Source organism: Calonectris borealis, chromosome Z (assembly GCF_964195595.1).
Source record: "Calonectris borealis chromosome Z, bCalBor7.hap1.2, whole genome shotgun sequence".
NCBI classification, from domain to species: Eukaryota; Metazoa; Chordata; class Aves; order Procellariiformes; family Procellariidae; genus Calonectris; species Calonectris borealis.
This window is the reverse complement of record NC_134352.1, coordinates 58138764-58156455: the sequence shown is the minus strand read 5'-3', so window position 1 is coordinate 58156455 and position 17692 is coordinate 58138764. Positions and strand designations below refer to the sequence as shown.

Genomic DNA, 17692 nt, shown 5'->3' with positions numbered 1-17692 from the left:
AGCAGATGGTTGCAAAGAAACAATAAGCTACAGATTCACAAGAAAAGACAGACAAAAAAATCCATGCAGGATTTGTAAATGAAGAATTCAAGGAAATAATCACAAAGGCACAAGTGGAATGTGGTGTGCTGTTCTCCATGGCCAGCGGTATATGTTTCTGCTACTGTAACTGCTACTGCATGTTAAACAGCGATAAAAGGCCATGTCCATTAATTCACCCAAAAACTTTTTTCAGTGTTTACAGCAGAAAGACTAAGCTTTACAGGAAGAAGCAGCAGAAGCACTTACACCGGACAATACACCCCTCAACAAAAACATATAGGAAGGCTCCAGTGCTTCAAGATAAAAGAAGGTCTCCTTGGGTCTGCATTCCCTGGTTGAAACCTGGACTTAGACCACTGACTCCCAACAGCACTGCCCTTGCTGGCACCAGGCCCTGGGACACATTTGCAGAGGAACAATCAGCCCTTCTTTCTTCACCTTCCCATCAATCTATATCAATTTTTGTGCATAGGTTGACTTTGACATTACACAGAATGCACTAGCCCATTATTCAAGCTTCATTATGCCCTTGTGGTTTCCTTCTATTATAACTGTGTTTTAAAAGGCAAAGAGAAATATTCATTATTTATTAGTGGAGATAATTTGCTTCTCTAGTGCTTCTAGATAGGAGTGAGAGACAAAAGCAAACTGACCTAAGCTGAGAATGAAGAGAAGACCTCTTCTTGGGCAATTCCTACCAAACAGCCAACTCTTTCTTCGTTGCCTAATTCTCACAATGAGGTAAAAACTCCTGGAGCAGTGTTGCTCCTCTCTAAGCAGTAAGAGAGAGCAACCCACCTGATGATAATAATGAGTAAACAGAAATCCAGCCTTTGCATAACTGGTCAAACTTTGCCAGGTAGCTGGGCAAATAATTGTAAGAAGACAGTTGAATTAATATTTTTCATCCTGTCTTTGTGTCATTCATTGCTGCTTATAATGTTTGGGGCTCCTGTCCTAAAGAAATGAGCACACAGAGTCATTTAAGCAAAGCTTCCTGCTGTGCTTCAGACAAAATGGACCCCACTCTAAACCAGCACTACAAATGTAAGAGTTTTTTGCTGCCAGGGTCAGCCTCCCTCCTGCATCCAAGACAGCTTGTTTAGAGCTCATCGCATCTCTGCCCTTCACCGCATGAAGACATTTCTTTAAACAAGTCAGAACAGTCGCTGTCACTGCAGGCCCCCTTAAAACCTGCCTCTAGCTAACCAGATAGGAAATGGACAATCGGTAGACAGAACACTGATGTGTCAAAGTTGCATTAAAAGATGGGCTACCAGATGTAAAGTGGCAGGGTGCTGTGTGCTAAGGTGCTCGGCTTTGTTCAGGGTAAGTATAGCCAGAGCACCTACATGCTGTTGAGGGTCACCTGGCTGTAGAAACAAGGCACCAGATAATACTAGCCACAGTAGTAGTCTCTCAACAACCCTCTTTTCCCGTAGCTACTTGACTGCTATTTTCCATACCCACCCAGCTTCATAATTCTTAGAGAAACAATTTTTACTCACCCTTGTGATTCTCGTTTTGTAGACCATTAGTTAACATCTCAGTATTTCATTTCCTTTCCTGTTATGCAGACATCAGATAAATCAGAACACAAGGATATGAAAAAAGAATCGTTTGTTGAACAGAGTATGCAGCTTCGCATTCCCCACAAGAAAAAGAACACCAGCCTAAGGGTACATATTGCCAGAGAACTGAAGTCTGGAGACCTACTGCCACAATCCTGTTGATGTTGGAGCATATTAAAGCAGATGTTTCCTGTCAAGTGTTACACTCTCCCTACAGTACATACTAGTATATTCCAACAGGAACTTAAAGCAAACATATGTAAATGTTAAACATCTTCAGTGAATTCTCTTGTAATCCACTGCTCCATTTGTTAATGCAGTATTCCTAAGCAACGTTGAGAGTCCTCTAGGTTATTGCTTTCTTCTAAGTTTAATAATGCACTGTGAAAAACTATTAAACAATACATCATCATGTACACAAGTGAAAAAGCATCAGATACTCTAAATTGTTTCTTTCAAGTACTATGCATGATTTTTTTTTTTTAATAGCTAAGGAAAAGCTCTAGTACAATGATTTAGGCTAAACTGGCCACACGCTGTGGACACACTATATGAAGAGGTGGCTTTCACCTGCTCTTAGCATAGACTTCAGAAGAGAGGCCCATGATCCCAGAAGACAGTAGCCAAGTGGACAGGAATTGATCCAATTCCCTCACAGGAGAGCTACTCTTATTACCAAGTCCAGAAGCGGCCCAAAAGAGACAGTTGGGTACACTACAATAAGGAGATTCATTTTGTGGACACAAATCAAATTACACCTTTCAGTCGATAGTGGAGCTCTGATGACCGAAGAAGTGTTATCCCAGAGACATTGTGATGACACCATCAAATTCAATGAAGTATTTCTAGCAGAATTCATCTTTTTCTCATGAAAAAAATTAAGGGATGTTCACACATAAGATCCTTTTGACCATCATTATATCTCTGTTTCCCTACTCTGGTAACATCTGTTGGGAAAAGATTTCAAAGCGTTTTAATTTTTTATGAAGTAGTGACTATATTATTAAATCCTAGTTAGATGTGCTTGAAGTTAGCATTTCCTAACTTCTTCAGGAAGAGTAACAAGTAGGATATAAGCTTCTCCTTTTCCTAGGCACTATTTCTGCTATCCTTCTGCACCTACTATTACAAATGTTCCCATGTCCTTTTCCATCATCTTTATTTTAACACAGTTTCTCTATTTCTTGTGTTAGAACAACAAAATACAGAAAATAAGGAATATCAGCACTCAACAGCACAGTAGAAATCTTTTTTTTAAGTACTCTGTTTACTACATGGGCTTTCCCTCCCTTGTTAATTGAGTGTTGTTCTTATTCTTGTCCACACTATTACATGATGTACATAACAGTTGGCCTGAAAGTCCTTTTCCTTTATTTATTTTTTCTAATTCACTAACAAAAAAGACTTTTCAAAGTATTTTAAACAACCATTCCCATGGAACCGAATGGTACTCCACATGCATTAAAGACCAAATTATGACTAACTCAAGCTGTCATACTTCAAGATTAAATCTATCGAGATAAGTGGGACATGTCTAAGAAACCCATGGATGTAGAATAAAAACAAAACTTACCACTTAATCTTTGTATATAAGAAGGCCTGCTCTGCATCTACTAGCTCACATGGAATGAATGCTAATTTGAATGAATGACAGTCTAGATATGAGAGAAGTATTTAGAATTTAAGGGATTTGTTTTAGATGTTTTACTGAGTGTACGTGGCAGAGTTTGCCAGTGGGGGCTGCAGGGGCAGCCTGTGTGAGGAGGGGTCAGGGCTGCCCCGTGCCGGACACAGCCAGCTCCAACAGACCCACCACACGGCTAGCAGCCAAGCTGGTGGCCCCTCTGGGAAAACATACTTAAAAAGTGCAAAAAGCTGTGCACCAGTGAGGACTGAGGAAGAAACAGTCCTGTGAACACCAAGGTCAGAGAAGAGGGAGGGGAAGGAAGAGCTGCTCCAGGTGCTGGAGCAGACATTACCCTGCAGCCCATGGAGAGAACCACGGTGGAGCGGATGGATATTTCCTGGCAGGAAATGCAGCTGGTAGAGAGCCCACGCTGGAATAATTTTTTTCCTGAAGGACTGCAGCCCGTGAGGAGAGCCCATGCTGGAGCAGGGTAACAGTGTGAGGAAGAAGAGCGGCAGAGGGGAGATGATAGGGACTGACCCCAATCCCATTCCCCATCTCCCTGCCCCGCCTTAGGGTGAAGGAGGTAGAAGAATGATGGAGTGAAGTTGAGCCTTGGGAAAAAGAACCGGGGGGAAGGTGTTGGTTTAATTTGTGGGTTTTCTGTTTTTCACTATCCAAATCTATTTTAATTGGCAATAAATTAAATTAATTTTTCTCAGGTCAAGTCTTTTGCCCATGACAGTAATTGGCAAGTAATCTCCGTGTCTTTATCTCAACCCATAAGCTCTTCCATCCTATTTCCTCCCCCTGTCCTGTTGACGAGGGGGAATGAGAGAGTAGCTGGGTGGGCGTCTGGCAGTCAGCCAGCCAAGGTCAACCCACCATAAATATTTGGATGCATATTTTGATGTCCATTTTAGAAGCTTCTAACAAAATCTTTAGCATTGGTATAACTACAGATAGTTAATAGTTGCAAAGAAGGCAAGAGCCAAGCAGTTCTGGAAAGTTAGGCAAACAGGATAGATTACAGCTAACATCAGATGACAGTCTATAACATTTCACTCAAAACTTTTTACTTATTTCATTAAAATCACCATTTGGAAGTTCATTAGGATTCATTTCATTAAGTCCATTTTGACCAATACCCACAAGCTTTCACTGTCAGATATTTCACTCACTTTAACAATTCATACTTTCTACTATAACTAGCACTATGTAACAGAAGAATCGTCTTCTAAAGACAAGAGTGAGGTGAGGGACGAGTGGAAGTCTTAAGCAAGAAAGACCTACCCTCAGTAGAGGAGGAACACATCAGGGAACACTTAAACAAACCAGACATACACAAGTCCATAAGGTCTCAGGTACTGAGAGTCATCTCAAGGCCACTCTCTGTTATCTTCAAAAGGTTGTGGCAATTGAGGGAACCTTCTGAGGACTGAAAGCAAGCAAATATCACTCCTATCTTCAAGGGTGGCAAGAAAGAACACCTAGAGAACTACAAACCAGTCAGTATCACCTTAATCCCTGGGAAGGTGATGGAGCGTCTAATCTGGAAATCATTTCCAAACTCATGGAGGACAGGAAGGTTCTCCATGAGTAGTCAGCATGGATTTATGAAGAAGAAATCATGACTGACCAACCTGATAGCCTTCTACAATGAGGTGACTGGCTCAGAGAATAAGGAGAGAGCAGCGGATATTGTCTATCTTGACTTTAGCAAGGCTTTTAACTCTCTCTCCCATTACATCCTCACAGACAAAATGATAAAACATAGAATAGATAAGTCAACAGTGAGGTGGGCTGAAAAATGGCTGAATTCCAAGGCTCAAATGGTTGTGATCAGCAGCACGAAATCCAGCTGGAGGCCAGTCACCAGGGGTGCCCCCCATAGGTCAATACCATGGGCAATACTGTTTAACATCTTCATTAATGACCTGGACAACAGGGCAGAGTGCACCCTTAGCAAATTTACAGACGATACAACACTGGAAGGAGTAATACACCAGAAGATTGTGCTGCCTTTCAGATGGCTGGAGAAACTGGCAAACAGGAACCTCATGAAAGTCAATACAAGGCAATGCCGCCAAGCCCTGCACATGGGGAGGAATAAACCCTGGCACCTGGGGGCCAAACAGCTGGATAGCAGCTTTTCAGAAAAGGACCTGAGGTCATGGTGGACCATGAGTTGACCATAAGCCAGCAATAGGCCCTTATGGAAGGAAGGCCAACAACAATCTGGGTAGCATCAGAAAAGCATTGGCAGCAGCTGGAGGGAACTGAGCCTTCCTCACTACTCAGCACTGGCAAGACAAAATCTGGCATCCTGACTCCACTTCTGGACCTACTGGAGCAGTTCTGGAAAAAGGCCACAAAGTTGACTAAGGGATTGGAGAATCTGTCATACTAGGAGAGGCTGAGAGAGATGGGATTGCTAAGCCTCAAAGAGAGAAGGTTCAGGGGGAAACCTTGTCAATGTGCATAAATACCCACTGAGGGGTGGGGGCACTAATGAAGTCAGAGACAGACTCTTCTAACAGTACCCAGTAACAGGACAAGACACAATGGGCACAAACTGAAATTCAGGAAATTGTTTCTACTTATGAAAAAACTTTTCTACTCTGAGAGTGGCGAAATACTGGCATAGGTTGCCCAGAAAGACTGCGAAGTCTCCGTCCTTGGAGATACTCAAAACCCAAGTGGACATGGCTCTTAGCAACCCACTCTAGTTGACTCTGTTTTGAACCAGGGTGTGGGACTAGATGATGTCCAGGCAACCTTTCCGGCCTCCACTATTCTTATTTCCTTCTTTTCTGCCAGAATTAATAGTCACAATACAATTTTTAAATTAATTTTTAATGTTTTCTTTCCCGTGCGTAAGCTTGACGCGTGAGCTTTATAGGTAGATATACAAAAGGGTTCTGTGATAGTTGCCCTTGGTGCACATAAGACCAGTCCATTAGAAAGAAATAAAAGGGATCAAGAAACAAAAAAAGCAATAGATTTAAAGCATACACTAGTGAGCAGTAACCTGAAATCTACTGCAGGACTTAAGGAAGCAGTGTTATCCATTCTTTTCTGAATGTTCAAAGCACAAAATATTTTCCTTACTGATTTTATTATATTGGAGGTGAGACATGCAGGAGCAAACACAGAGAGGATGCTGTCCCTCACACTAAACAACATGCTGTCTGGTATCAGTCATCACATTTTGAAAGAGAAAGGATTTCCCTTCCTATTGCAGAAGTACAAATTAAGGTTTTAGAATTTTAATACTAAACATTATACTAGTGTGCTAATTCCATATAGAATTGCTCAATCTTTCTTTTTTCTTTTTGCCTCACTGTATTGGGAATATTCTTGTCCTTCCAAAAGACTTTTTTTTCTTACAAGTTGGCTGGTTAGTCCACGGGAATGGAATCATGAATGCCTTATGCATATTCTTTTATACACACTGTTCCACTGTAAGATTTCACTGACACTAGCGGAACTGTCCCTTATGTTTATAGATACATGGAATTGGAATTGGAACATGAAGCTTATACTGAGAATCAACCTCTCTGTTAGCCACTCCTTCAAGCAATATATTGGATTTCAGACAATGACATTCTACCATTTTACTGAAAAATACCTCTTATAGACAACCATCTTTCCTGGAAGTTCAGCAGTTCGTTATGGCGGGCTTCACTGGGAATCCTCGAAGACACGATGGCTCAATAACTCATCCAGTAAACCTCTGAGGAAGGTGTTTATGATACTCCTTACTCTGTTCCAATCTATGTAGCCAGCCAATATATAGGAAAAGTGACTTGCTTAAGATGAACCACTGACACTGATTTCAGGTCTAAGCTGTGCTCTTCAATGAGTGAGCTCAGCACTAGCACTCATAAATTAAGCAGGTTATACAATTTTGGCCACCAGAGCATGAGAATCTCTGGACAACATTATGGCATCTTTGCAGAAAATTAAAATTCAAGTATTTTGGATTGTCATGTGTGTAAATGAGTCACAAAACAAAGTGACCAACTTTGAAAACATGTAACTTTTACATCTTCAGGAGAACAAAGACAACCACAAAATGAAAGAAAAAAAAATTCAACTGTCCTGGATACAGACTGCAAACTTCATAATAATAAATATTTGTAAGAATGGCTGGGAAAATATTTACATCCTTCCATCATTATCAGTTGCTCAGTTTTATTTAATAATCAGACTTAGCTCCACAGAACTAAATAAGGCAGTAATCTCCATGAGATGATCCATGCTCCAGAAGGTCAAGTAAACATTGTCAAGAACATAATTCAAATAGTCACAGTGTTATTGAAGGGGACTTCAGTACATTCATACCTTCTGACACATTTACCGAACTTTAAGAAGAGAAGACAGACAAACATATTTAAATGTCACTGTTTCTTCAAGTCTTACAGGAATGCATATATCCTGGGGTTTATATCCAAAATGAACCTCTCTTTATTTTATATAGTATTTCAATATAATGGTAGCTTTCACTTAAGCAATGAGATTTTTGAATCTCTAAACAGAATAAACAAAATACAGAAAACCCTGCCCTAACAGTATTTCCTTAAACTAGACCATCTACCTACAAGTAAGGAATAGTTTCCTGAAGACTCTGTCAAGCATTAGAGGAAGTTGCTAGCTCTGAATTTAGTAACTTTCAGAAATTTCCTGAATAGGGAAGCACCCTAATATCCTTGCTTTTCAAAGAGCAACCAATCTTTTCACAAAAGCTACATTTCACTTTAAAATTACTGTTTCCTGATTAGACACATTTAATGGGGGCAGTAGATCATTCTTGTGTTAGTAAAGCCATGCAACCAGATCAACACTGAGAAATTGACTCAGTGAATGCTCTTTCCACACAGAATATATAAGGCAACAATATTTAACTTAATCCTCTTATGACAATATTTACAGAAAATTTAGGCCTGGATGATGAGACTTGTTCAAAATTCAGCTGCTAACATAGGATGCACATCCAGCAAATCTTTTAAGAGCAGATTGGACTTGTCAGAAATAGCTTTAGGTATACTTTTAACCTGCCTTGAAACTGGGAATGGATTTCGTGACTGCCTGCAGTCCCTTCTGGGACATTTTGTATCATAATAGATGATGTATTTCAACGGCTTAAAATAAGAGGGGAGTTTTGTCTGGGTTTTTTTTAATGCTTGTTTAGTACTGAATTAGTACTTCATCTGTTTTAAACTTCCATGACTTTCATAAGAAGGGCTGCTAGATTAGGCTGTAAACCATTATTTACTAAGAAAAAGAGTAAAGTTATTTGGAAAAGGGATTACCAGTCAAGTGTTTGTACTCTCAAAAAGATTTAACCTATTTATTTCTTTTCCAGGCTGAATTAAACTATTTTCATCCAAGCAAAGGTTGGTAAAATTAGTCTAGGTAAGATCAAAATATCATCGAAACTAGTTAAAACAATAAAGCACATAAAGGTTGTGAAAATTAGAAGCTCTTATCAAAAGACTTCACAGTTTTGGAACTGCTATGTAGTACAAAACAGAGAGGTAACTAATGTAATGACCAAGGTGATACAAACATATGTTTCATCTTACTTGTCCAGGGCTGTGCTGGTAGGCATGCTCCTGCCAAATCCTCGGACACCCATCTGACAAAAGTATGGAATGCAAGACAGATTGGCAGCAATTATAGCCAATGAATCTGACGCGTTAACAAAGAAACCATTTTGGCCAAGGATCATGTAGCGGTCCTGGAGAAGAGAAGAAATTCAAAAAAATACCTTAAATTCCACGTTTTGGGGAGTGGTAACTTCTTTTATTAGCTCCACTGTGGATAGGGAAAAAAAGAACAGGCTTTGGGTTACTCGCATCCCTCTTCAGGCAGACTAATTTATTGGTATCATCCTGACAGGTTTATAACCTTGCTATCATACCATCACTCCCTCCAGCCTTGCAAATCAAAGCTCCAGATCAGTCCCTAGCTTCAGCCTCCTACATGACACTTCAGTAGGTCTGTTCCTGCCACAGAATGCTTGTGTAGGAGAACCTTTTCGCCAATGACATGCAAAACACAGGGTGTAGGAGGGTGTTTTGTGTTTACTGACAACAGAAAATGCCTTCTGTTCTTCAGAACCTTTTCATCTTTCTCCCACCCTGTCAGGACAGAAAGTTGTTTCTGTAATACTTTGCTGTTTATAATGCTGGTAATATAAATATAAATTTTCAATAAAAAAAATAAAACAAATTGAGATTATGATTCAGTGCTTTATTTAGCTAAAAATCCCTCAACTTACCATGTTAACCAAAAAGGCCTTAGCTTAGTAACAACTACTTATTGTGACAAGTCCATAATACCTATATATGCTGTCTCTTCCCAACCAGGGAATAAAAGTGTTATACCAGTACAAGATAAAACCAGCCTAATATTTAAAGAATTCTCATTCTGCATTCAAATCCTGCTTGATTTGCAGTCATTTGCAGAGACAAATTACAACATATGTGTCTGATTTATGGGTTGCAAATGCTATCATCTGTACCTGAAAGTAATATTCCTTTCAGCTTCGAGGGCTTACTGAAAAGCAAATAAATTATACTTACATGTCCCGTATCGGACCCCAGACAAAACAATTATGGTGAAACCTCCAGACAGATCAAAATACTTACTCCATCAGCATCAAAAGCAGCTCCAAATCCATACTCGCCACCTCTCATAGCCTCCAGCAAGGCCGTTGCGTACGTTAAATTGGGATCAGGAGGCTGTCCACCAAAATCCTCCAGAGGAATACAGTTTATTGCAGAATTTGCAGGAGCTCCCAATTCATCACACAGGATTCTTCTCACATAAGGTCCCATAACTGCAAAAACAGAAATCTGCCATGCAATCACAAAAGCGTATGCTTGACATTCAAATTTTTCACAGCACCGTAGAGACCTGATACAAAACATACTTTCAGCAATTCTATACATCTGTCCTAGCAACAAAAAATAAACTATTATTTCACAGGGGAGTATGTGATTGTCCCCCCAGTAAATAATCAATTGGCAATTCAGCATTAAAAACACAGTTCCCCACTAGTCGAAGTGAAAAAGTAATCCCTGAATGATTGTCATGGTTTAACCCCAGCCAGCAAATAAACCCCACACAGCTGCTCGCTCAACCCCCACTCCGGTGGGATGTGGGAGAGAATCGGGAGGGCACAAGTAGGAAAACTCCCGGGTTGAGATAAAAACAGTCTAATAATTGAAATAAAACGAAGTAGAACAGTAATAATAACAATGAGAACAACAACAATAACAGAATATACAAAGCAGGTGATGCACAATGCAACTGCTCACCCGCCGACCGCGTGTCACGAACAGGGGACGAGCCCCCCCACACACCTGGTTTTTATACTGAGCATGATGTCACATGGTATAGAATACCCCACTGGCCAGCTGGGTCCACCACCCCGGCTGTGCTCCCGCTCCCACCCCCCCCACCCCATGCGAGCACCACCCAGCAACAGCCAAAGCATCAATGGGCCGTCAACGCTCCTTTCACACCAAACCCAAAACACAGCACACCCCCCAAGCCACTGCGAAGAAAGTTAACTCTGTCCCAGCCAAAACCAGGACAATGGTGAAAGACGCAAGTTTTATTTACCCATTATTAAATAAAGATATTATCATACACAAGGCGGGGGTTTCTCACTAGAATAAAAATAAGATGCTATTCTTATGTGTCCTGGAACACAAACAAGAGTTTAACACATAATAACACGGAAAGTAAACAGTAGGGGAATACAAATGGGAAATAAACTTACTTCAACGTTCCAATTCATGTTAACATTACAACAGGTTTGTCCACCAAAGAATTGTACCACATTTTAATTACTACCATGTAGATAATAAATAAAAACTTTCTGAAAACTAACTCCAAAATAACTCCTTTATTTTGTTAAAGATATGGCCAACTACGACCCCAGCTCATACTATTATATATCATAACTATTATATGCATTCGGTGGCTGAACGGACACTAACAACTGAGCTCTTTGCATCCCTGAGGCAGCTGTGAACAGGTCACTCGGAAGTAAAAAAAATAGATTGCTCGCTCTCTCGTGCTCTCTCTTCCTCCTACCTTACTCCCAAATCTTGCTAACCGGAGCAACTGTAACCCGAGGTAAAACAATGTGAGAAACTTGTGTTCAAGAAAATTTAGATGCTAATTCTGTAAAATATACAGTAAACAATGATTCAGGTTCTTATCAAGAGCAGACTCCTGACAAATTACTCTTTTCTATGCCAATGTTAAACTATCAATGTCTACAGGCATAAAGGCGTATTCCAGAGGTGCAGAGCTAAAACAAACTTTGGAAGACAGTTTGTCCACGTACGCATGCGGTCCTCTCTAATGTTCTCTATATTGTGGCTGGTGACTCACTTTTGGCTAATGCATCTCATCCAGAAAGTCTTTTGATCTGATGCCACCAAGTGGCAACTATCTTTGGTAGGTTGCTCCAGCAGTTATTCACAGTTACCCATAAACACGTGGGCTACACTTCAACTTGATTTTGTCTGGCTTCAAATTCTCACTATTGATTGTTTTGGGTATTTTGGGGAATAGAAGACTGAGAAATAATTTTTCTGCAGGGGAAAAAAAAAAAACTTTCTCTGTTGTATAAACAAATATTCTTGTATACAAGAATACCGTATGTGTACTGTATATATATTGTATGTGTAAAATGTATTATAGTATGGCTATTTCTCCACCAAGATACAAAGTCATAAAGCTAGTTCTCTATCACCTTGTACATAAAGTAAACAAACTCAGTCCTCTAAAATTTTTGTACTGCAGCAGTTTTTCTAACCCTGAGCCAGACTATGAATCCTATTGACCACGTGTTAAACTTTTCAAGACTCATAATAGGTCTGGACATCAGAGCCCTACAAACTATTTGAGTAACATTCTCTCCAGTACTGTACGTGACAGGAGGCAGTGCCTTCCTCATTGCTCCCTCTGCATGGCTCAAGGACACCATCTGCCCTTTTGCCACAGCCTGGCAAAACTGGGTGTTCGCACTGACTGTATGCCCACTATAACCTTTTGCCACAGCCTGTGAACTGGGTGTTCACACTGACTGTATGCCCACTATGATCTTTTGAACAGTGACTATCACACCCTACTAGATAAAATGCTTTACAAAAGCTTTGTAAGTCTGTCCAGCTCCCTTTATCGCTCTATTTTTGTAATCCCATTAAAGAATGAAACCTGGTTTGTTTGATGCAATTTGTTTTCTATACGATAACGTCGAACAGCATTACTTACACTCCTATCCTTCAAGTCATTATCTGAGGAAATCTTTATTTATTTTTTCATAATGTAGCCTAAGATAGATCTCCTACTGATATATGTTTCCCCAAGTGACACAGCTTTTAATTTTTTAATATTGGCACAAAATTAGTCCCCTTGCTGTCTTCTCTGACACTTTCTTTCATCTTGCCTCCAGTACACTGAAATTTTTTAACAGTTAACATTAGTGAGACAGAGATCTCAGTCAACTCTTTAAGGACTCTTGGGTGCAATTTATTCAGACTTAACCAATTTTATACCATTTAGAATTTACTCTTAATAGAGGCTTCCTTGTAACCTCCTCGGTTACTGCACACTGCAACATACTTCATCACCCTCTCATGGCAAGATTACCTCATCCTGCTTGCTTCCAAATGCAAAAAGAGAACATTTATTGGACACATATGCTTTCACTTTTTTATCAAGAAAGATAAACCTCTTTGCCTAATAAGGGACCTAACCCGCTGTTAAGATTGCCTTTGTTACCAGTATAATGTTCAAATCCTTTCTTATTACCATTAACCTGACTAAAAAATCTGACTTTTAGATGCTGTACCTTTATCAGGAAACTATTGCAGTGTACCATCTTTAAGGGGAAGCTATTGCATGTAGTGTATCTACAATTTTGTCCTGATAGCAACGGAAGTTCATACCTCCATTCATGGCATCAATCCTTATTTTAATCTGGTTGGGTCCGGTCAGCAAATTTCTGATCGCATTGAAGTCAAAGATACTTCGAAGGAGGTTGAGGTAGATATCCACAGAATCCACAATTTCCACTAGAAAAATTAGGTAGAAAAAAATCACTACAGTTCACACATGTGAAAATATCTCTTTCAGCACACTTGCACCAGCCATGCACCTCAACTAAAATCAGTGCGTGCAACCTCTACATAATATGGCTTTGCTCAGAAGCCTATCGAGGCAAAGTCAAAGACTTCCACTGATTTCAGTGTGGCTACCATCAAGCTTTAAGCCTTGCAGAGATCAACAGTTTTGCCTGCTAAAGGAGTGCAGAGATAATGTAAGTTGACATTCATGACAGTACATTACATCAAAGTAAACTATTTATCGTTCACTAAATCACTGACTAACTTTTCAAGCTAAACAGGTTTATTCTCAGAGGATGGAAGATATCCATGCCAAGTTGAAGCCACACGTTCTATTCTTCTATCTGACAGCAGTATCTACCTGCATCATTCCATCAGGAGAGACATACGGCCTATTCTTCTCAGTTTTGGGACCTGGAATATCTGTCTCCAATTTGTTGTCAATCTACCACTATAATTTTGCATTTTATATCTCACTGATTCAGGAAAGTTAGGTTCAGATACAACATATGTTTTTTGCTAAGGTCTTGCTAATTTGAATTCTAAATTCATAAAAGCAGAGCGCTACAATTTTTCTAGCTCTTTTGGATGTAAAACATTAAACTAAAATGAATTAATGAAAGTAAGTCTGTCACAGCGAAAGCAGTTACCAAACAACTGTCAAAAGCCATGCTTCTCAGTCATCTTGGAACGTATTACCTTTCCTGATTAAATTAAAAAGCATATGTTATACAAATGTCTTTTTATCTGGTTAAATGAGTATCTTGAAATATTTTAGTTACAGTTAAATTATTACTTAGAATATCAGCCAGTTTACCTCAGAAACACTGACCTCACCCTAATGCTCTTCTTTAGGATAACATGAAAATGACACAGACATTTTTTGAGCCTGAGGAAAACACTTAGAATAGATTGCGACAATACACTTGAATGGAGAAACAAAAGAAAGGTTCTCAAGGATGAAAAACAACCTGTAAAACCTATCTGAAAATGATTTAATTCTATGGCATATGTTGAAAGTCTCAAGGATTCCTAAAATTACACTACTGCTCATCTTCTATGCCCTGCTCCTAACGATGTTTAAGTAGGCTTTAAGCTTTACACGTATGAACAAATGCCTCAACTTCAGTGGAGTTGTTCACACATGTTAAGATAACGTGCATGTAGGATTAAAGTCTAAAAATTATTTTAGCTCCTGCCAAAGCCAACTGGTTTACTCTCAGTTGCTTCAACACCTCTGTAGCCTTTATTCACAGGAATTAGCTCATACAACTGAAAAAGTAGAAGTTTTAAATACATCAGAAAGTATATTAAATTACTTTTTAAATTATTTTCATTCTTTCTGCACTTTCTGCAGAGGGACCTGGACAGGCTGGATCGATGGGCTGAGGCCAACTGTATGAGGTTCAACAAGGCCAAGTGCCGGGTCCTGCACTTCAGCCACAACAACCCCAGGCAACGCTACAGGCTTGGGGAAGAGTGGCTGGAAAGCTGCCCGGAGGAAAGGGACCTGGGGGTGCTGATTGACAGCCGGCTGAACATGAGCCGGCAGTGTGCCCAGGTGGCCAAGAAGGCCAACGGCATCCTGGCCTGTATCAGAAATAGTGTGGCCAGCAGGAGTAGGGAGGTGATCGTGCCCCTGTACTCGGCACTGATGAGGCCGCACCTCGAATTCTGTGTTCAGTTTTGGGCCCCTCACTACAAGAAGGACATGGAGGTGCTGGAGCGTGTCCAGAGAAGGGCAACGAAGCTGGTGAAGGGCCTGGAGCACAAGCCTTATGAGGAGCGGCTGAGGGAACTGGGGTTGTTTAGCCTGGAGAAGAGGAGGCTGAGGGGAGACCTCATCGCGCTCTACAACTACCTGGAAGGAGGTTGTAGCAAGATGGGTGTTGGTCTCTTCTCCCAAGTAACAAGTGACAGGACGAGAGGAAATGGCCTCAAGTTGCGCCAAGGGAGGTTTAGATTGGACATTAGGAGAAATTTGTTTACTGAAGGAGTGGTCAAGCCTTGGAACAGGCTGCCCAGGGAAGTGGTTGAGTCACCATCCCTGGAAGTATTTAAAAGACGTGTAGATGAGGCGCTTAGGGACATGGTGTAGTGGGCATGGTGTGTTGGGTTGACGGTTGGACTCGATGATCTTAGAGGTCTTTTCCAACCTTAATGATTCTATGATTCATTCTGCATTCAGACCTGTGGAAACTATACTTATTCATGCACTTGCAAGCCAATTACATTGCTTCAGTAGGGATCCCTGGCAGCTCTACTGTCCCAGGATGATGTATTCTAGGAAGAGATAATTGGGAAATAATTTTTCCTCAGAAAAACATTCAGACAAATTCCAACTATTTTTAATCTATTTTTTCACTACCTGTAGGGGGGGAGGAGTGTCTCATTTTCATTTAGAAAAATACAATTTGGAGAGATTAAAAAGTTGAAAAAGCAGAATTTAAAACTGTGGCAATCATATGATTCCGGAGTGGTGCTAGAGCTGAATTTTCTTTGCTTTTTGTTTCCCTAAAAAGCCAAACACGTTCTTTACAGTCAAAAAAAATCATAATTTAAGCTTTTTTTAATCAAAAGCTTTATTCATCAAAATGTACTTTGCTCAAAATATAATGTGTTGGTGGAGAATAAACTGGCTTTAATTCTAGGACATCACGAATGAGGAAGAGTTCTTGAGGCCACACAGAGTTTTACAGTATTTGAATTATTGCCTGGACCCCTTCCTTTGCTTTTGATTACTTCAGGACAAAATGGCGGTGTCAGCTCATTTTAAATCAAGTGTAGGCATAAAAGTATTCACATGCTTAAAACTAAACATGTGCTTAAGCACTCCCTTTACATTTGGAGACACTGGATGTATAGCGCCTTACACGTCCCACAGCTTTTCAGAAAAGAGCAAAGAATAAACTGAGACTCTCACAAACTCTTTCATCAATTAGATTTCCATGAGCAAACCATTCCTGGTCCAAAAATGTTTGTGTTTGGTGTTTAACTACTAGCAAGCCTAAGCACATATATTTGGCAAAGGTATTTGGCTAAATGATGAGGCCTGATGCACTTAAAATCCATAACTCAGCTTCCTTATGTGCAAAACAAACGCAACACTTACCTTTACTGCCCAATATTTTGAGAACATGTCGTAAAGCATTTTGAAGAATTAAAGTTCTGTTTAAATAATTACTCATTATCATTCTGCAGCAGTTCTAATATTTAGAATCAATGGATGTGCATGCATAAAAGCACACATTGATACCTCGGAAAGGTTTGAATTTGTTCTCCAGATCAAATTCTTGTCTTCCTAGGCGTGATAAATCAACTCTGAGATCCGGACAAATGGCATATTCCTCCAAGGTTTTACTGATCTGATAGATTTTATCTGAAACTGTATCTGGAGCAGGTCCTATAAGAAAAAAGAACATGGCGCGTCTTTTTTTTTAAATGAAGGTTCCCTAGTTAAAAAGTGAGTTCTATAGCAAACATTTTTCTGAATATATTGGAGTTATTAAGGAATAAACCCAAACAAAGAACTATAGTAAATAAGGTCTTTTCTTTCCGTGTAAAACAAGTTTAAAACATTTTTTGAAAAAATGTAACATGGAAATACAGTGCATTACTCGCAACATTTTGATTCACATAGAGTATATTTAAATCAGTCATTACCTAGGGCAGGGGGGACGAGGCAATCAAAAAACCCATAGACATCTTGCTTTGGGTTTATTGCTCAAAAACTGCCATTCTTTACTCTACGTGGAATCGCAACATATATGCTAAAGGAAAGCCTGTCCTTCAGCAGCAGTTTCTGGTGTTTCACAGGGCTTTCTGCAAATGCACACTTGTGAAGGTGAAATAGCTTTGTGTTTCACATTTTTTCACTAGACATAATTATAATTTTTAAAAGTCTTACCAGTTTGACAGTGATGTTCTCTTGCAGTTTTCCTCCAATGGCTTAATGAAATGTAGCCTTGTTAGAATTCAAAATACCTTAATTGCTTAACTAGCAATTATGATCTGGAACAGTCATGTCATTCAGAAACAGAAATCACATCTTACCTGTGCATTGCTTTTACTGCCAAATGCTGAAGATTGACTCTATTTTCAAAGATTTATTGTCAATCAAATAAAAGTTGCAGGCTTGACGCAAAAATTACCAGACGAGCTATGCCATATGTAGTGCAAGAGTTGAGTCTGCGTTACAACAAAAGTCCTTTCTGGCTTATCTGACTCTTGATTGCTTATATTAAAGCAACACTTCCCCTCTGAAAAATTACTTCCTTTATTCTCTTTTACGTGCTCTC

The 17692-nt window shown here is 39.8% G+C and overlaps 1 protein-coding gene across 2 annotated transcripts in view; it reads right to left on the bottom strand.

Annotated features, from left to right (window-relative positions):
* The window catches only part of PGM5 (phosphoglucomutase 5), a 77191-nt gene that overhangs the window by 49116 nt on the left and 10383 nt on the right, over positions 1-17692 (bottom strand). For both annotated transcript variants that reach the window (XM_075136323.1, XM_075136322.1), the window contains exons 3-6: positions 16651-16797; positions 13218-13343; positions 9897-10087; positions 8829-8983 (exon numbers count right to left, since the gene is read on the bottom strand). In XM_075136323.1, the coding sequence (XP_074992424.1) occupies positions 8829-8983; positions 9897-10087; positions 13218-13343; positions 16651-16797 (619 nt within the window). The remainder of the gene's footprint in view (positions 1-8828; positions 8984-9896; positions 10088-13217; positions 13344-16650; positions 16798-17692) is intronic.